Source organism: Patiria miniata, unplaced genomic scaffold, assembly GCF_015706575.1.
Source record: "Patiria miniata isolate m_02_andy unplaced genomic scaffold, ASM1570657v1 HiC_scaffold_2, whole genome shotgun sequence".
NCBI lineage: Eukaryota > Metazoa > Echinodermata > Asteroidea > Valvatida > Asterinidae > Patiria > Patiria miniata.
Window position 1 is genome coordinate 3,487,843 of NW_024037058.1, and position 25,450 is coordinate 3,513,292.

Sequence of the window (25,450 nt, forward strand, 5' to 3'; positions counted from 1 at the left end):
TTGTTTGTGTCTGCAGGAAGGCCATACTACAGTAAATCATGCTAAAATTTGGGGGGGGGGGAGGTGAAGACAAAGAAAACATAAGACACAACAAAAAAAACGCATTATTTTCGGTTGGAATATATGTGGAAAATATAAATTAGATTCGTCAAAGGAAAGCGAACAGCTAGTGATGTTCCTAGAATGAATAAGTGAATCAATTCGGGCGTTTCACAATGCAGTGCGCCACCAAGAGTTTTCCACGGAGAGTTGATTTTTCCTAGCGAATTGTGGGAGACTCATTCGTAGCCCGGGACATTTGAAAATGTCAGCTTTTCCGGTCAGTAGTTTCGTAAGCGTATGTTTTGAGCATAATGTTTGCGCGACCCTTTTCTTTTCTTTTTATCAACATGTTTTTTGGGGTTTTTTTTTTAGGCAGAACGCTATGCCCCAATCTATAAAAAATAAAATAGCTCAAGTTGTCTGCCGACACCCATTCAAATGAGCCGTGTTTTGTCGACTGTAAACTTGAAAAATGGACTCGCCATGGCAAACTCTTGGTGGCGCACTGCAATGGGGAATCGCCCGAATTCAAGAAACATAAAAAAATAAAAGATGCAATGTTAAACCTATTTCCGAAAGCAATGCAGACATAATATTCCAACATATTCAAGTGCAATTTTATTACACATAGTTTTTAATAATTCTATCAAAATTGTACCTGCCTTAAATGAAATCATCTCACAACATTTACATCAGTGATCTTGTAAAATTAATATTTGCACTATTCAATTGTGTACTTTGATTTAAATAGGTAAACTCTTTTTCACATCTTTGGTTTAAAGACCTTTAAGTTGTTCGATAATCAAAATTCGTATGTAAGTGCATTTCTTCACATCAACTCAACACATAAAGACTGCTGATATAGGGCCTACATGTATCTAGGACATAATGTAAACTGTTTGCAATTTAAACCTAACATCTGAATCGTTTCAATTGTCTTCAATAACAGCTACCTAAACAGTCGGTTTTTCAAGGAATTAATTATAGGTAAGAACCATCTCAACAGGATCAAAACGTAGGAGGATTGACCCTACATTATTTTACATTGATGTTTCTGGTTATTCTCGTTATACTGTCGTAGAGCAGAATGGTACACGTGTGTCTATTTCTATAAGGCCAAAAAAAAAATAAGTCGGTCTCTGGTCAGCGCGCGCGTCGATTTTAATCATGCGCGTCGATCTTTTTTTTCTCCAAAATGTTCCGCGGTAGCTCCAACAGCGCCCTCTATTTCCATCAGTGTTGTAGTCGAGACCGGATAGTCCGAGACCGAGACCAAGACCGAGACCTGAAGATTCGAGACCGAGACCGAGACCGAGACCAGCCCCTTCAAGGCGGACCGAGACCGAGACCAACATGGTCCGAGACCGAGACCGAGACCGAGACCGCTGATAATAAATAACAATAGTCAAAATAAAAAAAACAAGACACGTTATTATAGTTGAAAAATGTAACCTTTCTATTCACAAAGAATACAGACCAAAATTTTGACCAGTGGCAATGTTGACAAATTGATACATGACACCTTACTTGAGCAAAAAGTAGTTACACTTAAGAAATATGGGCTTTGACATGTTGTCTGCACCCAATCGTGACAAAAGTAAAAAAGTTAAAGGTAGATGTTTCATCTGTTATAGGAACTCGGATCCTAAACTCCACAGTCACCCCCTTGGTTTCAGCTATGACTTCTAACGGATATTTAAAGATGCAATTTTAATTTTACATTGCCTTTTTTTTCCTAAAATAAATTTAGGACTTAACTTCTAACAAGACTTGTGTACTTGATTTTAAAAAATGGGAGCTAGAAAATGTTGAATTAATTTTTAAATTTTTGTCATAGAATGTGGACTTGTACATGTAGACCCACAAGTTGCGAGGTGGTAGCCAGAATGTGCCAGATATGGATTTTTATTTTTTTTCTGAACGGGATTTTTAATTTTTGAGGAATAATGGGGTACTTTAAAATGAGCAGCCAGAAAATGGGGTCTCATCATACACTCTCATGGCAACAGTGAGTGGTAACTGGTAAGAGTGTTTGAGTTCAAAGCTGGAAAATCAGGTAGAAAAATTTACTTTTTCTTCAAAATACTGTCCCAAATTAAAGAGAACATTGTGTGGGGTCGAAAATATAACTAATTTGAAGCACCTCATTTATTATCAGAATACAAAATGCAAGTGATTACGCCCACAGGGGTGGGCTAAACTACACAATCCCCGAAAATGGTTGACCCTTATTGCATAAATTGTTACAAGTTTATACTTTGCTTTATGTGCCCGACTCAACAGATAAATGCCGAACTTCGAACTTGTTCCAAATCGTTCAGTGACTGGTACTGCTGCAGTTTTACATGTACTTTGGGGACATTCCAACGTGCAGTCGAGTCCAAACCGACCGCGATACATAACAAGCTTGACCTACTGGCTAGCAAATGTAAATAACAACGGTAATGAACGAAGTGAACACAAAGTAATCGATCGAGCTGTAAAAGCTACATATTGCCGGTCTCGACCCGAGACCAGCCAAAATATCGAGACCAAAGGGGACCGAGACCGAGACCAAGACCGAGACCACAGCTTCCGAGACCGAGACCGAGACCGAGACCAGCAAAAAGTGGTCTCGAGACCGGTCTCGAGACCGAGACCGGTCTCGAGACCTACAACACTGATTTCCATTCTCTTTTCCCCCTCAATTTTTTTTTACCAAAGAGCACCAAGGAATGGGAAATTGCACCAAGGCAAATGATCGAAAGCACCACGGCAAATTATGGAGGACACCAATGTACATGAGGACACCAAAAAAGCAAAATAGTACCCCACCTTGTCTGTACAATCCAAGCTTGAAGAAAGAAAAAAAAAAGCAAAAAAAAAAAAAAACCCGCATGGCCGCGTCAATTCCGGAACTTTGGTCTGACCAGAGACTGATTTTTTTTTTTTTTTGGCCTAAGGTAGCTTAACATTAATTCCTCTACAATGAATTCTCGATTTTTAATTTTTTTTTTTAACAAATTGAGGTTTTTAAATACTTCATTATGTTTGGTAATCATAGTGTAAACCATTTTCCTGTTGAAATTCGTTGGAAATGATTTATTTTTTTTCAAACTGATTTTATGGGGAAAAGCAGTCTTTTTAGAAAATAGATGTGTAAATTATATTCAACCTTTTTTTATTTCGTAATAAAGCTTTTTCAGGCCAATTTCCTAAAATGTTCTTTCACTGCTGAAAATCGGTTATTCATTTTCGTCTGAATTTGAGAATCGCTCTGAACACACTTTTCATTTTCGCTACCAGAGCATTTGATTCCATTTCAGTTCAATCAAGTGATTGAGCAGCACCTTTCGTGCATGTATGTCAATTCAGATTCGTTTGCGAGACTTCTTTTTCGCTTTTAGAAAGCGATTTCAAACATTCACCATTCTATTTCACTTTAAGTTTAATGCCATCGGCACCAGATTATATTAGGGGTTTCTTTTTCATTAACCGTCAATCAAGTTAGCTATACCTGAAATCAATTTAGAAAAGGTTTTTAGGCTAAATGAATGCGCAGGTAACGTAATTGGCCGTCTGATTCTCAAAACCGAATTCACGGACAATGAAAACGATTGAACTTTCGTTGAATTGAAATAGGATTAATGACGTGCATTCAAATTCAGACGAAACTGAATGATTGATTTGCAGAAGTGAATGAATATTTCAGGAAATTTGCAGGGAAAACCCATATTTACATGTGCTTTTTCTCGATATAGAGTTTACAGACACAAGTTAGATTTGAATTTGCGAGTTCGAACTCCCACAAAATGCCGTCATTTTAGCTGATCTGTCTTGACTTCATGTTTACTTGGGTCTCATGAAGCGCATGCAGTTGTGCAGGGCGATTGGAGTTTTGCATATGGTAGGGCGTTGGTAATCACACGGCATGTCATTCCATTTCCAATGTAGGCGTGGCGTACCTCAGCGCAGTGCTCAATACCGGCCCAGTTATCAGGTTGTTGACTCTCCCAATTCCTGAACTCCACCTCATCAATGCCATCCTCACACCTCCAAGTACCTTTCAAAGAAATACATACAGAGGTATCACCCAATCCGAGTAACAACTATTTTAACTATAATTAGCGAGGCTTCTACTTCAACATACCACGCTATAGGGCAAGTGTGCCGTTAAAAACGGAGACCGTTCGAAATGGCTTACGTATCACCCATCCAATTATCACCCATCCAGACTCCCACCGGTCCAGAGTGTTATAATACCTCCCGAACACACATGTATTCCCTTATTAAGGACGGATAGGCTCACTTAAACGCGCAGTGTCGACCAGCACGCTTAGTGCATGGCATTGTGACTTACAAGGCCAGAAGCCTCGCTTATAAATTTTATTGCGCTGTGTATATGTCCATTGCATCACTGATATCATATTAAAAATAATCCGACAATAATACTTCAACCAACCTTCTTGCCCGAGATCATTGCAATTGATCCAAAACCGAGTTGGCAGTAATCCGACGAGGAAATCAGTTTCCTCCTGAGACTGAGGAACAACCATGATACTTCCCATCTTTACGCACTCCTCTTTTGCCTCAGCCCATGGGAGATGCGCAGTGATGGCTTTGTAGCATTTGCCACCCCACTGGCTCCAAGAAGGTTGACAAGCCCAAGTACCACGAAAGGAGGCCTTACACATCTCGTTACCACCAGTGCAACCCATCATCAGATGAAGGTTTATCAAGCCAAAGATGAACCGTTTAGACACAATCATCTCTCACATTTCACCCGACTGGTGTTTAGCTGTGAAGTTATCGGACTGCACGTGAAGTATATTTCGGGCAGAACGCAAAGTCTAATACTTTGTTGTGAATAAACCTATCGATTGGCTGTTGCGAAACTCGAAGGAAGACCTTATTGTGCTGTGACCGTGAAAATCTATATTTATCATATTTGATACTGGTTCAAAAGATGTATTGTCTTTCAGCAGGTAGCTCTCGCACAATGTTTCATTACAGTAAAAACGAATAGACGCGGATCCGTTGAATAGGAATTCAAGGTAGATGTCGATTGGCTATTGGCTACAATTAGGCCACGCTGTTTTGAGCCATCCGACTTCCTGACGCATATGAGATATTTAATTTAGTTTCATATCTACCACCATAGTAAATTGCCAAGTGAGGCAAGTTTTGCAGTTTCAGCACTCCATATATGTAATGGTCACGCCATGCGTGCTTATAATGCACTAATACAGAAAAAGGCCCGAGGAAGTAGTTTTCTTACAGCGATAATAGGCCTTTCCCTCAGTTCCCCGGCGCTAATCTCAGCTCACGCACTTCTGCCAACCGACGTGTCTCCTCGTCCCTATAGCTCTGAAGCCATGTGGATGTTCCTTCGGCATCTTCCACCACGTCATCCATTCCCCTTCCTTCCATTGAGTGCTGGTCCATAGTTGTTCTACCTGATACATGTACAAATATTGAATGCTTCGAGTGGTGTAGTAAAACTAGCCTCCCGAGGTGATCCATGGACCATTCTATTTTCCCGAGGCGAAGCCGAGGGAAAATAGAATGGTCCATGGATCACCGAGGGAGGCTAGTTTTACTTCACCACGAGATAAAGCATTCAATATTTGTTTTATAACACTTCACCCACAGATTCTGCTTGATTTTAATATTTTACATTATTTAAATCTGAACACAGTTGAAATAAACTTCAATTTCAATACGAAATTGGTGGAAAATGTATTTCTCTCTTAAAAACTAACCCTTCACGAAATGTTTGAACCCAAGTCTGCGGCGCGCTCACTTTGGAATAATACGCGCTACGCACAACGCTTAACGTGCACACCAGCATGCATTTGCACACAAATACCGCGCCGTGGAAATAGTACTTTGGTTGCTAATGGTATAGTACTTTGGTTGCTATGCGCATAGTACTTTTGGCCGTGCACAGAAAGATAGCAAAATTAGAAGGTACCATGTGACTCGCTCTCGGCCAATCAAGACACAGAATCTGTGGGTGAGGTGTTATAAACGCACCTATCCCACTTCTGACACCAGTTGTGGCTGCGATCGTGCCGAATCCCGAGTCGTCCTTTGGCGGCCGACGTAAGCGAGCGGTCCATTCTGAGAACACCGTGGCTGAGCAGGCCCGTTTTGGGGCAGTCTACCGCCAGACGCATGAGGTATTTGAGGGCAGATCTGACGGCACTAGCGCCAGCACACACGGGAACACTATATAGTGGACCAGCCAAAACGGCATATTATACTTTAGACGGCATTTGGGGTAATAGCAGGCAACCATGTTAGATCAATCAGTCATAGGATGGGGAAGAAAATGTAGGTGGATGCCACCCTGGATTTTGACCCCTAAGGTCATTTAGAGGGTCAAAGGTCAAATATGGTAAAAAGTGTATTTCGGTAGGGGAGGGAAACATGGCACCTCTAAATCACACACACGGGACTCGTCTCTCTGTGATGGCATTCACTCAGGCTGAAGATAAATCATATGGGCCTTAATAGTCAGGTGGCTTGGATCTAATTTTCGTCAAGATCGTGACCGACTGGTCCAAAGCACCAAACTTGGCAGATAGATTCTTATAGACCTAGAGAAGATATTTAGAAGGGGTGACACCCGAAATTCTTTTGGGAAGGGTGCCTAATTTGCATTAATCGTTAATCCCTGCCGTGTAATATATTTATTCCCATATTTGGGTATTTTTTTTTAATTTTTTTTTTTTGAAAAGTGTATTTTGGGGATTCTACTTACAAATCTTTACTTAAATAACATTTTCCAAAGCATATAAGTGACTGAATAATTATGAGGACATAGTAACCTTTCCAGGTGCTTGATTCCTGCACAGGTGCACGTGTTAATTCCCTGTACAGGTTGTGAATCTCTAATTTAACGTCCACTCATCACTACGGCCTCGCTACTTGTTTCTCGTGGACTGAGTTCCTCCCCTCACCAACTGACTGACAACAAATACCATGGTCTCCCGGTAAGTCGCTTTGCTGTGAATGCACACGAACAGCAACTCGGCGAGGCACTTCTTTGAACAGCTGGATCTTCGACAGAAGAACCATGACTCATGTGGACTAAACTGCGCGTTTCGCGCTTTCATGGGGTGAAAATAGTAGCGTTATAATGAGGGCGGCACTTCGCGCATCAGCCGTGGCTGACGTCTAGATTTTTGTCTAATTAACAACTACGATAGCCCCTATAGTACTAGTACTGCTGGGGTACCACAAGTCAAACTGCTATATTGCGCTACGATATTGTGAAAAGTAAATTGGAAATGTGTTAATAGTCATCAACAAGGGTACCATATCTCGTTTGAGAATGTCTTGAGATTATGAGGATAGTATACCCCTCTAGCCCTTCATCACCAGTATCATCATAGAGCAAGGACAAGCTCTATGGTATCATGCACTAACATCATGGTGTTCCTTATCAGTTGATGGCACTGATTAATTGCGGCGAGGTCATGGTTTCTTTTGTGTTGGTATCTCCCGTGTGGGAAACATCCCATGAAGCCACTGCAAATGTGTCCAGAGGTTGAAGTACGGAGGCTCCATGTCCCCCCCCCCCCGGCCCTACGGAGGTCCGTTCCCGATCCCCCCGCCAGGGTGCCCCGCCTCCATTTTAAATCTTGAATTGCCTGGGCGACTTTCCCCCTACAACCTCAGCGTAGTTGCCTTTGGCAGCATCCCCTCGGCCCGCACCCATTCGAACAGGCCGGGAATGTGGATCATGAGGCCATCGAAGATCCGCGACGGTCCTTGACCCAAAAAGCGCATGATGTCACTTTATTGTGATGTGATACGTGTACATAATACATGTACAACTACAATGTATTTTAATAACCATAGGCTGGTTCCCTGCTGTACGACGCAATAACGAGCCCAAAGTTCCCAGGGACACGACCGTATATCGGTAATGATTCAGAGGCACGCACAACGGACGGTGTTTATTGTCGGAATTTTGACCTAAATTTCCCCATCGAGTCTTGTGCCGGATGTTTTTCGATTGAGTTTAAGAATAAAGAGGAGTATCAAAGTACATGTTGCAGTCGTATGTGGCTTCCGTGAGCCGTAAAGAGAGGAAATAATGCCAGACGTAAAAACACCGAGTGGTCCGGAGAACATGGACTCGGACCCGAACTCAGACGGGTTGAAGCACCGAGCACACGCGAATTCCACGGACGCTGATGAAGCGAGTAAAGACAGTGAAAATGCCGGGGCTACGGGGGGAACAGCCACAGATTCCGCAGAGAAGGACGGGGCAGGATCACAGGAAAGCCTCTTCGAATGTAACATTTGCCTGGACACGGCAAGGGACGCGGTGGTCAGCCGGTGTGGTCATTTATTTTGGTGGGTGTTCGTAACATTGTTCACAAAATGTACTGTCTGACTGTATGAAGTGACGGTGACTAAGTATGTGCGTGTTTGCTATGTAAACATTATGACTTATGAGCTTAAACTTTATACCCTATTTCAGTGCCAGGACTAGTAGCATGCACTACATCTACCTTCTTTCCGTTGTTTCATATAGCATGTGTTTTAGGCAGTGGATATTTGAACAGCATACACAGGCATACATTTTACATAGGTTTCCATAGACCATACTTGTTATTTTCATGGTAGCCCCATAGAAGTGTGGCGGGCATACAGCACAGAAAATATCCCAGCCACACTAGTGGGGCTATTTTCATGGAGGCTTCGAGGTATATAATTATAGGCAGTGTATATTTTGCCGGAGAGACGGCAAACCTTTAGTAAACGTTAGTTTGCCGGATATGCACTGAACATGCGCAGCTACTGTTTTTTTGTACTTAAACATTTTCCGGTGACAAGTTTTAGTCTGGCTCCATGCCAAAATTATCGTTGTTACCTCGTATTCACAAGATGGGATTCAGACCATTTTATAATTTCGGACTTTATTTCCCTTTAAAAAAAAATCCTCCAGAGCCACAAATCTGAAAAAGAAAATGTAATACTCTGCAAAAAATGTTTGAGACATGTTAAAATAATAAAAGAAGAATATTCTTATTTATTTGGGGATGAGAAAAAAAACCTTAAAAATGTGGTGCGGTCGGAATCGAACGCGAGTCATCCCGCTTACTAGAGCCTTTGCTTAACCATTACACCAAACGTGCTACACAACTTTTGGTGGGAATTTAATACATCTTATAATTCAGCCCTATTTTAAAGAGTACAGCGCCCTCTGTTGATATGGATTGCCGCCGGCAAACCTTTAGTAATCGTTAGTTTGCCATCATTACCTCCGGCAAAATATCCACTATCATAATTATATGCAAACACATACATGAACATGAAGCCCAACAACAGTCCACAGCCATGCACGTTCAATTACCAATGATACATTGTACATGTGTGCAAAACCTTTAGTTAGCCTGTTTTCAGTTGCTGCGAATTAGGCCTATATTATATTTATTTTCATGTTTCGAATTGTTCGTTGGCTAATACGGTCTGACAATCGTCCTTTAGTACATTTGAAGTAGGCCTGATTACAAAGCCTAGGGTAGGCATTTTCCAAATTAAAAATGTTGACCGAGTTGTATTCTGTGACGAAATGTTTTGGAGAAACATTACAAAGTTGTCAAGTATAACATCATTGAACGTGCATGGTTGTAACTTGGGGCTACATACGTCTGTCTGCTCATATACCCCAGGGCTACTGTTCTACTTCTAGTAGGAATACTTTCCATGATGGAGTACAATGTAAAGACTAGTCCAAAATTCGAGTCCAAATATTTTAATATTGATTTGAGTACGAGTGCAAATACGAGTATTCTGAAAAAGTACTAGAGGTTTATTCCAGTATATACAATTACAAACAAGGACTGGCGAGTGCATACTTTTTACAACAAACATTCACGACAAATACCGGGTAAAAAGTTTGCAATTGAAATTTTGAAAAACAATCAGTGAATTTATGAATTCCAAATTTTCAAAACTGACAATAATGACAGGTAAACATGGTAAGGCTAAAAAAAGAAAATAGTTCTGCTTCCGATTAAATGACATTTGAAAATACAGGCATGCAACTTTTCCTCGGATCAACTGATTTCCTCTTTTTTTACTTGCCGTGTGTGCCATTGAAAATACAAAAACACTGTACAAAGTTTGGGGAAAATTTGAATTTCCTCTTGTTTTGTGATTTCTCAGTTGCATGCCTGAAAATAGGGTAGGTATGGAAAAAAAAAATTTGGCAAATATTTTTTTGTGTATGATAACATGGAGGCGTCTGTGTGTAGTCAAGGGTTAAAAAAGGTAGAAACTGATGGTTCTGGACATTTTTTCCTCATTTTTCCAACAAAAAAAAATAGGGTAGAGGCTGTCAGAATAGGGTAGGTAGGAAAACCGGAAGCAGAACTATTTTTTTTTTTTTTGCCGAATGGTATAAACTATTTTACCACCAGAAATAACCAAGTTTTTTGGTCATGTTTAGCTTCGTCATGTTTATTTTTTGTATATATACATACTGAGCTATTGTCAGACTCATTGGAATTATGTTGGAAAAACATCTATTTGAGACTGAGAAACTTTTCCTATTTGGGTGTCAGGATACTGCTTACTCTCTGTTGATTTCACCTTTTAAACGTGGATCATCTATGAACTAAACTGTGAAATGAAAGATGTGTCCTGCTGCCACTCTGTGTAGTTAAAGGGAAAATACAACATTTGCAAACATCGAAAAATAAAACTACCGAGTTGTTACGAAATACCTTACAAGGATGTTGGTAAATGACAGTCTAAAGCATCCTGTAAAATTATGGCACCTGGTGTGAAGTCATTTTCAAGAAAAATGGTACTTTTGTATACATTTCCAACGGTGGTCGGCTGACCACCATTGGAAATACCTAACTACTTTTCAACTACTGCTCCATATTTACCATTGTTTTTTTATTTTCAGTCCAAATCTTGTTTGCTATTGGTTCCATGTTCATGAACGGGTGCAGGCCAGCTAGATTGGTTCCCTTACCTTACAATTTTCCGGCAGTTTTGATCCATTTCATCTTTAGTGGAGTCAGGGAACCAGACTACTTGAATATTTTTGTTTTTCTTGGTTTTTCCAGCATTTTCGAATGCAAAACTTCAAACATGTCAGTGTAACAATATTTGATCTATTATACTATCCCCCAAAATAGTTCGTTTCTGAAAATTACAGCAAAAGCCAATGATGTACATTCCCTTTAACGTCTTTTCATTTTTGTGTGTGTTGTCCAGCTGGCCATGTCTGTATCAATGGTTAGAAACAAGACCCAATCGGCAAACGTGTCCTGTATGTAAAGCCGGGATCAGTAAAGAAAGCGTCACGCCACTCTACGGTAGAGGCAGCACAAAACAGCAAGATCCTAGGTGAGCAGAAAGTGTAAACTACTTATAAATCCTCCATCAAAGCTGACCCCATACATGGGGCCAAGGTACTAGACTGCCTCTGTGTTAGTCTTGGCCCAAGACGCTAGTGATTGATAGTGGATGTGCAACATGACGGCATCTAACGGGAGACTGGTTCCCAATTCATCCACTGCGTATTTTGAATGATAAGTTATTGGGGGTAGGGATTACTCTGAGAGACCATCCCAGATAAATTTGAATGCATTCATGCGCTAATGACACCTGACGCTCTGTGGCTAATAGCTTTGGCACATTCAGGAAGTCATGCGTACTTCGCAGGGAAAATGGCAAAAAAAAAACCTCTGTTGTTGCCACGCGGAGCCTATGGAGTACCGAAGTGAGACGTCATTTAGAACTAGAAAGTGTAGTGCAAACGAATGGAGTACGCGCGTGTGTTGTTTCCCGGTCTGAATCACGCGCTAATGTCTTTTACACACATTTTGTGCGCATGACGTTTTCACTTCTGTACTCCATAGTACTGGGCTCAACTTTCACTAAGGCCAAAAAAAAAGTCTCCGGTTTTCTGGTTTGCGCGCGCGTCGCCGTAGCCATGCGCGTCAGCAAAATGAAAAATTTTTTTTTTTCAATGAAAGATGATGTCTCAAAACCGCCAAACTCACTGGTTTGACTGGAATCCTGCTGCTGCACAATTTTAACTTGTTTTTGGATGGGCTTATGATCGAGAATAAGCTTTATGTGGCCTCTCTAGACTCCCATTTATTTGCACTAAGTTTAGTTGGGCATTATTTGCAGTCATCAGCCGACATTTGAGGCAAAAAAATCAGGTTAAAAAAAAAAAGCCGCGTCGCCGCACCATTTTTTGGGCAAGCTCCATACCAGAAACCGGAGACTTTTTTTTTTTGGCCTAATGACAAAATGTATACATGTAGGCATATGTGGTATTTTTGCACTTTTTGGGGTTTTACATAAAGAGTGCTGCACAATATGGTTGATTTGAAAGTCACTCTCCAGAGAACTAATCACAAAAAAAGGAAGTAAAGATTGGCATTCCAAAATGCCGCCTTTGTGTTAAATTTCCAAAGAGATTTTTGTATTTGAAAGCTGTGCCAGGAGCTTCTACATGTCACTTCGTGGTTAGTCGGTCGGTCTGTCTGTCTGTCTGTCTGTTCCGAAAATTGACCACAAGTATGGTGTTCCATATGTGCCATTGGCGTCGCATTTTTCGGCGTCGCATTTTTCGGCGTTGCATTTTTAAGCTTGGGCAGGGATCATTTTGATCGATTTCGCGCGAGACTTTCATGCAAGACTTCTTGCAACACGGCCAGAGCTTATTGTGCACTCGCACTTGTGTTGAGAAATGAATATTGATAATATTGAAATGACTTATTGATTTTACTTTATATTTGTTACTTCTTTTTTCCCCTACCAGAGATAAAATTCCCCAGAGACCACCTGGAGAAAGACCAGAGCCGGAAACACAAGGAGTGAGTTATTGAGTCGTCTTACATTGCTTAGGCTAAGACAAAGTTTACTTTTCTTCTGGTATTCTGACTTACCCTATTTTGTAGTCATGACCCTAATTTTTTATTCTTCAAGTTTAAAAAATGCATACGTATTGTTCATTCTTTACAAACTCTTGTCAACAACCTTTGTATGTTTAAAGCTATAGTCCATCATTTGCAGCTATCCGAAAAGTAGCTGGCGTAATTATTGTTGAAAAACATACTTGGTTGAAAGATAGTAAGGGGACTAAACTCCCTGTGAAATTATTCTTTCTGGCAAGCTGTCATTTTGAAGTAATCAACGAAAGAATGCCTTTCCAACGGTGCGTCTTAAGACGCACCGTAGGAAAATTTAAATTAGTAGTTTGTTTTGTTATTCGGCGAAGCGCGCGCAATCATTGGCACGACACACACACGTGCGCGCGGCTGCTATAATTCGTCGGATCGCTGCGCAACATCGCGTAGCTGCAATCAGCTCAGCGAGAACGTGTCTCGGACGCTGAATTCGGGCGCAATTCAAAACATGATTCAGCAACTTTTGATTCGAAATTGAGATCCTAGAATGCTGTTTTTCTCGGAATATACAGCTGAAGCTGAGCTGAAACTTCATCAGGTTAGTTGTTCAGCATCCTTCTTGCACAAATTACAAATGATGGACTATGGCTTTAACACCCTTTAAAAAAAAATCTGCTGTTAAATTTGTCCGTAGATCTCGGCCAGCAGGGGAGGAAAAATTATGTAACTTGGTACATGCATAGAACAACTTATCATGCAACTTAACATACCCAAGAAATTTCATGACTATAGGTTAAAGGGTTTTGGAATTATGGCGAATTAATTATTCATATGCACGAATGGTAATTCTGCTTTGTGTACACCACGTATATAGGGATATTCAGTTTTCCCGGCGTGTAGCACCGGCAGTTTTTTTGCTGCACGGCAACCCGTGGTCGGAATTTTATGTTTTTGGTATCAAAAGATGCGCAAGACTCGAGGCTAAAAAGTCAGAACAAAAGTTGCCAAAAAAATTTGTCAAGGCTATTGCCCCTCCCCCCCCCCCCCCCCGGCTCTTTTAGGGTTAACAACCGTGTACATCATGTGGTCGGACGTTAGCAGAGAATTAGATTTTATGGACTTGCCCAAAAAGTAATTTTCTTCACTGATTTCTAATTTGTTCATATTCTGCCTGTATTTGCATTTTTCAGCCATTCCAAGGCTTTGGGTTTGGAGACGGTGGATTTCAGATGTCATTCGGCATTGGAGCATTCCCTTTTGGCTTTTTTGCATCCACATTCAACCTCGGGGAAGGTGGAAGATTTATGGGGCATCCACGTAAGTTTTCTTTTTCGTTTTCTTAAAGTACCCGTGGTAGTAACTATCGCTGGGCGAGTAACTTGAGTACTCGCAAGTAGTTTGTGCTACTTGTTGTTCTACTCATAGGCCCAGTAGTAACCCAGATTGTAAAATAAGAAGAATGTGCTGATAAAAAAATTAAAAAGGAATTGTGAACATCTGCAAGAAAACGTGTAAACCAAGACAAATACAATTTTATATCAATTTCTCAATATTGTACTACCACACTGGCGACTGCAGCATGGTATTTTCCCATAATATTGACTGAATGTAATACCTTTCTTTTTTCTTATCTGACCTTTTCCTTCTTTCAGATCGTCCACAAGTCCCACCCAATCCTGATGAGCAATTTCTCTCCAAAGTATTTCTTTGGGTGGCCGTTCTCTTCGTCATATGGCTTCTAATCGCTTGAAATATCCAAACCATTTCATTGTATAGACACCAACCTTCTATTTAACTTGAATTGGAGGATCCTGCAGTTTTATGTATTAAGCCAAAATCAATGTGTAACCACAGCATGAAGTGCACAGTCAAATGTGTAACCTTTATTTAAATTCTTTCAATGAATTTTGGGGCCTGTGGGCCTATTCCTCAAAAGAGAAGCTGTGATAGGCGTTGAGTTGAGTACATGGATTCATTCACTTTTATTTTAGAAAACAAAGTCAACTCACCGATAGGCTGCAAATATACAGATATTTTCATTTGATTAATCATTCTCTTTAATTTTGGCAATTGTTTCAACACGGTTTCACTTTTGATTGGACACAATACTTCCACCAAGCGTCTTGTTGCCAATTTTGCTACTAAAAGGCCTGTCACATTATATGCGATCTCATAGGAGACCTTACGGCGACCAAAAACATTTCATAAATTTAACAATCGCAGTGAGGACGCAAGAAAATGACAACTTTCTGTCTCAAAGAAGCTCAAGCTACGCTCATACTGTGCTCTTCCCACGTTTACGATGCGCTCAACTCGCTCTCTATGCGCCTCTGTCAAGCTCAATTACTCGATCTAGTCACTGCCGCTGCGCTGTCACTGCATTCACACTACGCTCTGCTCGCTGTTGATACGTCCTAGTAGCTCGCGTCGCGCTCTCTATTCGACCAAACTACGCTCATGTGACGTCACTTGCGCTGTATAAATACCACGACAAAACAGTCAATACACAGTCCAGTTTCAAAATTATTCTACAAGTTCATCGCAGTCGAGTTACTTTCTCATGGAGACTACATCGACTGCCTTGTGCCTATAGGCTGCCTCAATACCACTTCAATGTCGCACGATTCACGCTCGCACAGCGCCCGAGATACGGCATCCTGGCCAGGGCGCAGAGGTGTTGCGATTGTTTTGAGCATGTTCAAAGACCTTGGTGCTCATCGGAGACCATTAAGACCCTCTGGCGCCCATCTGGCGACCTATGTAGTTGTCGCTGCGATGTAGTAGTTGTTGTTGCGCCCCAGCTATTTTTCAAGGACGCAGTGAGAGCGCATATAAGATCGCAGACAGTGTGACAGGGCCTTTAGATGTTTGTTACATTTAGAGGCAACTGATTTGGTATGTATACAATGTACATATACATGTATATATCTACATGTAACCTGAATTATCTTCAAGCAAACATGAATCTGTAATCCAGATTGATTGATTCAAAGCAAAACCAGTATTATCCTATATACACTTTATGCGTTTAGGCAGAGTCAGAGGGCAGTGGGTTTGTATCACTAGGATTGGCATGGGTAAACCTTTCGTGCATTCATTGTTACTAGATTAAAATACAAAAGAGAATCCTCTGAGATACATGTACCTACAGTGCATGTATCTGCTCCGTTCACAAGTACCCCCTCACCGGCAAAGAAAGTACAGTTGGGGGTGACCAACTGACGCCATCTTGCCTGACAACCATTTTGCCCGAGTACAAATCCCCTGGTGTACGTCTGTCACACACCAGGAACGGTGCGCGTCAACTAGCTAAATGTCCCGCCAGTGGGACGTTGTTGCTAGGTAAAAGGGCGCCCTCTTTTTGTTGGCGCACGGAGCCCATTGCTGTACACAATTGTTTGCCTGCTACAGTAAAGTGTAATTGGATGACCGCTGAAACACGACCACATGGGCTTCAATACTGTGCATCAAATTGGATGGAAGAAAAAATGCGTAATCCCTTGTATTCACCTTAAGCCCGGTTCATACTCGGCGCGAAAGCGAATTTGTGACGTAATGGCAAGTATTCGCGCTGCGAATTCGTAAAAATTGAACACATTTCAACTCGGGCGAATTTCGCAGCGAATGTTTCATGACGTCAAATTCGATTCGCATTCGCATTCGCATTCGCGTGGAGTATGAACCGGGCTTCATACTCATGGAACATCTTAAGATAAATGTAGTATGTCTGTGTTCCAGTTGCCAGTCAGCCTTCGGCCTTTACTACATGGGACACAAACTACACCCATGCTTACGTTCCATACCTAGTGTGGACATTCTTTGGTTTTCGTGTAGTTAAGAAAACCTGTCACAAACTCATTTTACTCGCACTGTGAAAACTCTTTCAACCCAATTTTCTTTTCTATGATTCCTTTTAGTATTTCTCTTCATTTTGCCACTGATAAACCTAACCCCAAAACGCCTCTCAACCTGTTTTCCAGAGAGGGGGAAACACTGTGTGGACGAGGGCAAGTCCACACAACGTCACTGCTACCTGGTAATTGTGGACTTCTTTTTTTCAGAGGTTTTTCTTAACTACACGAAAACAAAGGAATGTCCACACTACGTATGTAACGTACACAAAGGCTGGGTTTGTTTTTGCATTCAATCAGGGACGTTGAACAATACACGACAATAGGGTCCACCATTCCCGAAAGTCAATGATTGACGATTGTGAACAAAACATATGGGAGGTCTTCTTAAGAGTACAAAAGAGGGACAATACGGGGTCCACGATTGAAGGTGTTGGCACACTTACGTGTGTGGGCTATCGTCACTATAAGATTGTTCTGGACCATAGCACGGTCCAAGTTGTGTTCTAAATGCATGCAATGTAATTGTAATAGTCACACGTTTACCCTGTAACATGTCCACACATTTTTAGGTCTTCAGTAATTGTTACACTGTAAGCAGATCTCCCTGTGTGTACCCTATGCATACACTGTTTATTTTGAAGGTTTCTTTTTGGTCTGTAGTTTAAAAGAAGTGATGTTGTCCATAACAATACGTGGGTAATTCTTTCTTTTGTCCAATTCATTTTTTTTTATCCTCAAGTGATGGCCGTTACTTCTAGGTGCATTGAAAGACTTTTGTGAATGAATTGTGATGTGCTGTTGATAAGCTATATTTGAATATATAATTTAATACATTGATGCAAACTGTTAAATATTCGTGGACATTAAATTGTGGAAGCATATTTATTAAACTAGAGATGATAACTAAAAGATGTTAACATAAGATAGGCGCACAGGCTGAGTGAGGAAATAGTTACTTTACTTTCATTTTTTGTTGAATGTTCTTCAGCAAAATTTCAAAAGAAGTGGCTATGCGCATGCTTTTATGTAAATTTCAGAGGGACCTGTTGGGTTTTTTTTCCTCGAGGCTACACAAACCTCTAATCTTATTGGACTTGTTGACAGCGCCTATGCACTGAAGCATTACCATGCTTGTTCCCCCAGGACGTGTGATTGAATATTATAAAGTTTAATCCTGCTATTGATCATTGGAACAAGAGATCTTATTCTATACAGTGCTTTTAATTTGTGTTTGTTGGGGGTGTTTGTTTGTTTGTTGGGGTGTTGGGGGTGTTTGTTTTTTTATTTGTTGGGGGTGTTGGGGTGTTTGTTTGTTTGTTTGGGGGGTTGTGGGGGTGTTTGTTGGGGTGTTTGTTGGGGTGTTTGGTTGTTTGTGTGTTTGGGGGGTTTTTAATGTAAAAAAAGACAAATTTGCTCCAGTGGTCAACAGCATGCAATTTGGGGGAAGGAAGATGGCTGATATGATTCTTCTGCAGTTTTGTCAAAGCGAATAGCCCAATAAGGGTGTGACAGCCAGTCCAGTCAGTATACAGTATGTCCCCCAAAAGGTGTCCGTCTGACTATTTTTAAAATAACTACAAAACCACGTAGTAAATTTTGAACAATTTTGATTGTGCAGATACTCCTTATCCTTGGCCTAAACCCCTATGAGTTTCATTTAATTCCAGTTGCGCATCACTACACAATTGTCAATTGATCACAACAGCATTTTGGGACACTGTGACCAAGTTCCATGCTTTAATCAATTTCGGTGCTGTGTTATGTAAGCTGTGTAAAATCCTGCATGTTGTGGGGAAAAAAGGCCTGATGTGGTTAGGGATTGGAATAATTTGCCCTTGAGCATTAAACTGAGGTCTTGCAATGATGGCATATGATTCATATTCCAACTGCAGCCCTTTTCACAAGGATTTTACACAGCTTACATAACACAGCACTGAAATTGATCTATGGCAAGGAATTTGGTCACAGTGTCCAAAAATGTTGTTGTGATCAATTGACCATTGTGCAGTGAGGCGTGAGGGAAATTAAATAAAACTCATAGGGGTCTAGGCCAAGGATAATGAGTATCTACACAATGTAAAAAATTCAAGATTGACTTCATGGATGTGTAGTTACTTCAAAAAATTCAGACACACACTGTTTGGGGACATACTGTAGAACTCAATGGGAGTCTGTGTTGGTCAAAGCCCCATCTCTATTACAAAGTTGTGCTTTGCTAATAACATTAACCGTGATGAGATGTGGTTGCAGGTACCAGCAGAAGTGAAGCTTAACATGTTGATACCCCAGAGTGTTTGACATAGATTGATGTGGTCAGGTCACCTGAATATGGTGTCCTTGAGCAGGATATATTGCAGTAATATCACTAATGCGTTACATATTTGCCATTTGCGTGGACGGGGATGGATTAGAATGAATATAAAATTGTATATACAGTCATTAATATAAAATATTAAATAATGGTTGTTATCCACTGCAAGTTTTCAATAATAAAATTTGCAGTCCTATGGAATCTGACAATAAAGTATTATTTTGTGTCTGATAAATACGTATTGTCAGTGGTGTCGCTACTTTTTGCCAGTGTGAGATTAAACCAAATTGCATGACTTTACAGAAGGAATTAATGAGCTACTGCTCGAGCCTCTATATCGGTGTGCAGCTAACACCATTGAGCAGCTTATACTAGCTTGCAGTAAGAACAGTTATTTTACTGCCGATATCAATGTCCCATTCACTATCTCATTGTCATGCTCAAGGGCGGATCCTGGGGGGCCTTGCCCCCCCCCCCCCCCCCCCCCCCCCCAAGAAAAAACGAACCCAATTGGTTTTTAAGTGACGTCGCAATATAAGCAGGCCGCTGAGTACACCATCATCTTTTCCTCCAAAAAAAACCATTGGTTAATAAAGTGTTCAGAAATAAAGTCCCAGATCGCACCACAGAGCATCTAAAATCCATTCCCCCCCCCCCCCTCCCCCGCCGTAATATTAATAAAACTTGTATTTCTTGAGTTAGCGCCCAGAAACGAGTTTGCAGTTTTTGTTCCATGAAAGTTGACAATAATTCAGATCGTATTTTATCTCTTGATTGTCCGCAGAAATGTGTAATTAGAGATCAGTGGTGGTGGCCACTATTTGTGTAGCGCGCCCTCTTTTGAAAGTAATTGGCATCAATTCGGCTTGTAAACTCGCGCATAACCATGGAGCTATTATAGCTCCATGGCATAAGACACTTCCATGTTTTGTATATATTATTGACGATATCCCTAGATATTCAACAGAAAAGTGTCATATCTTACGACCAATCACTAGACAAAATATCAATTAAATACAGCGAGTATTTCTTGAGTTATCGTCCGAAAAAGAGTGTGTTTTTTATGACTATAATTCGGATCGTATTTTTCGCGCAGACATTTACCGTTCTGGGTGTATTAACAATAAAGTTTCATTTTCTGTTTTGAAATTTACTAGGCTTCCATATAACATCACGACCAATTATTAAATAAGATTTCAATTCATCACAACAGATACTTTTTGAGTTATCATCTCCACAATCAGCAGTTATCTTTGTACCATTAAAGTTTACTTCAATTCGGATTTCTTTTTCGCGCTGACACCACTCCACTGCTTTAAGTGTATAAATAATATTTCATTTGCCCTTTTAAAACATACAAGACTTCCTTATAACATCACGACCAATTATTAAACAAGATTTAAATTCATCACCAGATGTACTTTTTGAGCTATCATCTCCACAATCAGCAGTTATCTTTGTACCATTAAAATTTACTTCAATACGGATTTCTTTTTTGCGCTGACACCACTCCACTGCTTTAAGTGTATAAATTTATAAATTAAGTGTATACGTGCAACATCCTTATGACACAATAACGACCGATTTCTCAATAATTTACACCTGTATTTTTGAAGTATATCCCGTGCCACAACGAGTATGTTGTTTTTGTTCCATTAAAGTTGTCTTTTATTCTGATTTGCTTTTTTTGGCGCTGATGCCACGGACTCAGCTGCTGGTATCATGTATAATATTTGATGACCCCTTTTGAAATTGTGTGGACTTCCTTATGACAGTACGACCGATTGCTCAATAAAACCTTTTTTTTAATAACACCTGTATTTTTGGAGTAAAAGTGTCCACAACGAGTATGTTGTTTTTGTTCCATTAAAGTGGTCTTTTATTCGGATTTAGTTGGGTTTTTTTGCGCTCAGTACCGCTCTGCTGCTTATGTATTAAATGTAACATATACATGTATTCTTAGAGTTAATGTTCGGTCCCCATGAAACTCTGTCCCCCCCCCCCAGTCACCCCCCCCCCCCCCCCCGAGATTTTGAGTTTCTAAAAATCCCATGCATTTGGGTTCATTCTTGACAGACGAAGAAAAAAAAAAAGAAAACCTGACGTTCTTTCATACTTTGACTTTTTGTACAGTTGCCTAAATGTCCCCATTAAAAAAAAAAAAAAAAAATCAAAAACAAAAACAAATATGAGTTTCCCACACCGGGAATCGAACCCGGGCCACGGCGGTGAGAGCGCCGGATCCTAACCACTAGACCATATGGGAGTGCTCACGAATATGAGGGTAATTTTAATGGCTTTAAATATCACAACAAAGTGCACTTTGATCGGCTAAAGAAATCATGCATTTTTCAAACAACTTTGAATATTATTATTGGTTTATTGTTTTTCTTTCCTTTTTAGTTGTCTATTAATGCTTTACATTACACCCATTATTCAAAATACGACACACATTGCCTAATTCAGGAAGAGATTAATTAATCTCCAGCCTCGTTTTCATTTCCCATTCCAAGATGGCGGCGACCATGGAGTTGTTTTCTTCGTCAGTCAAGTCAGTGCGTAATTGCAACAAACTAGATGAAGTTGCGTCACAACATTTACACGATCTTTGAGGTATAATAATTTCACGGCATTGCTACCAATTTCACATTGGTCCTTTTGTCATCATGGCTTCGGGAACGACCGATTCTACGCAGTGGATGTGCGTGAACGAGGAGTCGTTGTTTCTGCACGACGGCTTGATTCGTGTCACCGATCTTGTCCAACTACCGCGCGACGTGACGACCTCCAGCGAGGCAGACCGGGAGAACGAAGTGGTTTCCTTCGACACCAAGGACCCAGCAGAGCTCACCGAGAGACTGCTGTCGGTCTGCGGGACCAACAACAATGCCTACGCCTACTCGAGACTCATGGAGTACCGGCTTAACGCCTTGAAAGGTTTGTGGAACGCCCACCGGCAAATCAACAGCAACATCGAGCAGATCGAGAAAGAGGCATCCAGTCACGAGGAATCCATTTCCTTGCTCAAGAAGCAAGGTTTATGGCAGCAGCCGGAGCAGGTCTCCTTCTCCAGTCGTGTCGGCCTCCTCCTGGTCTTTCCCTTGCTGAAATCACAAAAGAAACAGGACCCAGAACTTTGCGCGGAAACGGCCAAGTTGCTGTTGAATTGCCTGCGGGACTGTCCACCACTGAGTCTGACCAAAGAACCAGGGGATTGCCTGCTAGGGTTGGAGAACTTGCTGTGTTCCTGGCTCATAGAAGGCAGCAAGCTGCTTCAGGAATCGGATGCAGATGACGTCAAGAAAGAGGAGCTGAAGTCACAGCAGCAGGACCTTGCAGCTGCATTAGTGGCTCTAGGCTGTGCCAGGTGAGAAAAGGGAAAGAATGTAGTATCCAGACGCCACTTCTTTAGTTGTGTACAAAGTCCATGGATAGTCAAGAAAATTTTAAAATATTTTCTAACAAAATTGGAAATGCTTCTCAGTCCCAAATTCATGTCTTTTCAACATTTTTGCAATGCCTGACCTTCATTGCGATGATACATGTATGTCCAGTATATGACCAAAAAATGGCGTCAGGATGCAACATTCTTTTTGAGAAAATCTCTGGGAAAAAATGTAGCAACCTGACGCCACTTCCGCGATTGTTTACAAAGTCTATGGAGAGTCAAAAAAAAAATGCTTAGTATTTCCTAACAAAATTTGAAATGTTTCTTGGTCCCAGATTCATGTCTTCATCATTTTTGCAATGACTGACCTTCATTGAGATGATATATGAAAAAAAAGCAATGCAGGTTGCAACAGTCTTTCCCAGTTTCTTGACGCAATCTACATAGGCCTAATGAAGACATTCATTTAATCATTTAGTTGTAAACTATTGATAGAGGCAAAAAAAAAAAAACATAGTTCTGCTTCCGATTACATGGCACTTGAAAATAAGGTAGGTAGGTAGGGAATTTTACTTTTTGGCATTTTTTTTGTGTTGATCATATGTACATGTACATGTAGGTGTCTGCGTTTAGTCAATGGTAAAATGTAGTGATTGATGGTTTTGGTGTTTTTCCCCTCATTTTTCCCCAAAAAAATTAGGGTAGGGGCTGTCAGAATAGGGTAGGGGTAACCGGAAGCAGAACTATTTTTTTCTTTGGCCTAAGTGACATTTGTTTAGCATCATACACATATGAATACACATGATACAAAAACAAAAACCCAGAATTATTAGTTTCACAGTGTGAAGAAATCCTTACTGTGCAGTACAGGGTACAAATCCAATCTTGGTCATGAACTGCCAAGCAGGAAGTATTGTTTACCAAATTTGTATCCTTGCAGTTAAAAACCAGTCACAATGAAGTATTGGCATCGCATTTAAAGCTACAGTCCATCATTTGTAATTTGTGCATTTTGTTCGTTTGAAGCAACAAAAGAGTTCAAAATCTAATGAAGGATACTGAGCAACTAACCTGATGAAGTTTCAGCTAAGCTTCAGCTGTACATTCCGAAAAAAAAACAGCATTCTAAGATCTCAATTTCAAATCAATAGTCGCTGAATCATGTTTTGAATTGTTTTGAGTTGCAGCTATATACATGTACGCGATGTCGCGCACTGATCCGACGAATTATAACAACCGCGCGCGCGTGTGCGTCGTTCCAATACTTGTGCGCGCAGCACTGAATAACAAAACGAACTACTAATTTAAATTTTCCTACAGTGCTTCTTAAGAATCACCATTGGAAATCCCTTCTTTCGTTGATTACTTCAAAATGACAGCTTCCCAGAAAGAATAATTTCACAGGGAGTTTAGTTCCCTTACTATCTTTCAACCAAGTTTGTTTTTCTTTTCGGATGGCTGCAAATGATGGACTATAGCTTTAAGTAGCCCCATAAATGTGTCTCTAATAAAAACTGGACTTCCTCATTATTTAGATCTACATACATGTAGCGATGCCTATTTTCTGAATTTGAAATCTATGCTGTTTTATTTGTCCACTTGATATTTGTTGTCAAAGCTACATACTTACCTGGTACATTGTAATTAATCAGGGAAAATCTTTTCCTGTACCTCTAGATGTCTAGTTACATGTATATACTGTAATTTTCAGGGGAAATTTAGAGGGATTTTGTCCTGAAATAAATGTGGGATTCTCTTGAGGTCATGGGTCATGCAGTTTTACAATTTGATATTCCAAAACACAATTTTCGGGAAATATAGCATGCATCGCTGTGTGGCTATAGATACGGAGGAAATCCTGTGCTTGAGACATATTTATGGGGTGAGGTATTAAACTACATGTAGTTCATTAATCTTGGACTCTCAATACAAACTGTACTGTGTATGAGAGTCCCAAAACTGTAATGAAAACATGCAATAAAAGAAAATAGACTGGCAGCTGAAACAACTAGTCCAACAACCCTTCAGTAATGTATCAATCAACTGTGCCAAAAGAAGCATCTGGCATGTCAGAAACTAGTCTCTGTTTCTACACATTTCTCAATAGTCAGCCACCAGACTAATGACAATGAAAGAAGAGGTCAGTCTTTTCAAACAGATTGGCCATGGTTCAACGTGTACAAGTCTAACCTTTAGCCTCATTTTGAAATCACTTGACTTCCTTTGCATGTGCAAAATATTGACGAAAAAGTTTTATTTAAAAATTGAATTGAGTCTTCAAACTTGGTTGGTGAAACACCGAGGACCTTAACCCTAACCCCCTAGGCTCTTGCACTAGAAAGTATACCAAACCTAATAAATTTCAACAGCTGCATACAGGTCTGTAAGCACTGGTACCAAAACTGCCAAACTCCAACAGGCCTTGTACGGGGAACAGTACTAAACCTGCCAAACTCCAACTGTTGGAGTATGATTGACTTGGTATGGATGGGCCTATGCATTGTCGAGTGATTGGATAGGGATGGTACCAAACCTAACAAAATAAAGCAATATGTACATGCACATTTGACCACAGACTGTGCTGAGGACCGCGGGTGAGCATACCCACAAAGAAATGCCAGTGAACTCCCTCAAACCCACAAAGAAATGCCAGTGAACTCCCTCAAACTCCAACGTGTTCACAAATCTCATGCCCTTCTGCCCTTCGAACCTCACAAAATTCAACAGGGTCTCCCTGGGCCTTTGGTACCCAGTCAATCAAAGTCCAACACCAGCTGGCCAGTGTTCGGTACCAACCCTGCCAAAATCAAGCAAAACCTGCTGTTGGAGCTTGATGGGCTCAGGGTTGTTAGGGTTAATACCCAATGAAAATTTTGGAGAATTTTACTGGCTAAAGAGTGAGTAAAGTTGGCCCGATTTTGTTTTCCATTATTTTTGAGCACTAAAGGCCCCAGCCTGATAATGCTAAGTTATTGGC

General features: G+C 40.7%; 3 protein-coding genes and 1 non-coding gene across 6 annotated transcripts in view; 2 read left to right on the forward strand and 2 right to left on the reverse strand.

Moving 5' to 3' along the window:
* Window positions 1–3,881: 3,881 nt before the first annotated feature.
* LOC119726838 (galactose-specific lectin nattectin-like) lies at window positions 3,882–4,790 on the reverse strand. Its single transcript, XM_038198693.1, has 2 exons — window positions 4,484–4,790; window positions 3,882–4,084 (listed from the first exon to the last, which is right to left on the reverse strand). The coding sequence occupies exons 1-2, from the start codon at window positions 4,788–4,790 to the stop codon at window positions 3,882–3,884; spliced, it is 510 nt and encodes a 169-aa protein (XP_038054621.1).
* A 3,125-nt stretch (window positions 4,791–7,915) lies between these two features.
* On the forward strand, window positions 7,916–15,028 carry LOC119727020 (E3 ubiquitin-protein ligase RNF185-like). The gene is made up of 5 exons (XM_038198904.1): window positions 7,916–8,391; window positions 11,272–11,403; window positions 12,833–12,887; window positions 14,111–14,237; window positions 14,573–15,028. The coding sequence occupies exons 1-5, from the start codon at window positions 8,129–8,131 to the stop codon at window positions 14,668–14,670; spliced, it is 675 nt and encodes a 224-aa protein (XP_038054832.1). The 5' UTR covers window positions 7,916–8,128; the 3' UTR covers window positions 14,671–15,028.
* Window positions 15,029–21,279: 6,251 nt separating this feature from the next.
* On the reverse strand, window positions 21,280–21,351 carry Trnae-cuc. Its single transcript has one exon. It is a non-coding gene; the product is annotated as a tRNA-Glu (tRNA).
* Window positions 21,352–21,567: 216 nt separating this feature from the next.
* Window positions 21,568–25,450, forward strand: part of LOC119727024 (probable E3 ubiquitin-protein ligase HECTD4) — a 109,368-nt gene continuing 105,485 nt past the window's right edge. For all 3 annotated transcript variants that reach the window (XM_038198905.1, XM_038198907.1, XM_038198908.1), the window contains exon 1: window positions 21,568–22,452. In XM_038198905.1, coding sequence (XP_038054833.1) covers window positions 21,752–22,452 — 701 coding nt within the window. In that variant the 5' untranslated portion in view covers window positions 21,568–21,751. The remainder of the gene's footprint in view (window positions 22,453–25,450) is intronic.

What these genes read in the sequence shown, in the direction of transcription:
- LOC119726838 (XM_038198693.1), bottom strand. Translation starts at nt 4,790, where the DNA reads ATGATTGTGTCTAAACGGTTCATCTTTGGCTTGATAAACCTTCATCTG. An exon ending in CAATGATCTCGGGCAAGAAG is followed by an intron (nt 4,085 to 4,483) that starts GTTGGTTGAAGT and finishes TTTCTTTGAAAG; the next exon opens with GTACTTGGAGGTGTGAGGAT.
- LOC119727020 (XM_038198904.1), top strand. Translation starts at nt 8,129, where the DNA reads ATGCCAGACGTAAAAACACCGAGTGGTCCGGAGAACATGGACTCGGAC. An exon ending in CGGTGTGGTCATTTATTTTG is followed by an intron (nt 8,392 to 11,271) that starts GTGGGTGTTCGT and finishes TGTGTTGTCCAG; the next exon opens with CTGGCCATGTCTGTATCAAT. An exon ending in ACAAAACAGCAAGATCCTAG is followed by an intron (nt 11,404 to 12,832) that starts GTGAGCAGAAAG and finishes TTCCCCTACCAG; the next exon opens with AGATAAAATTCCCCAGAGAC.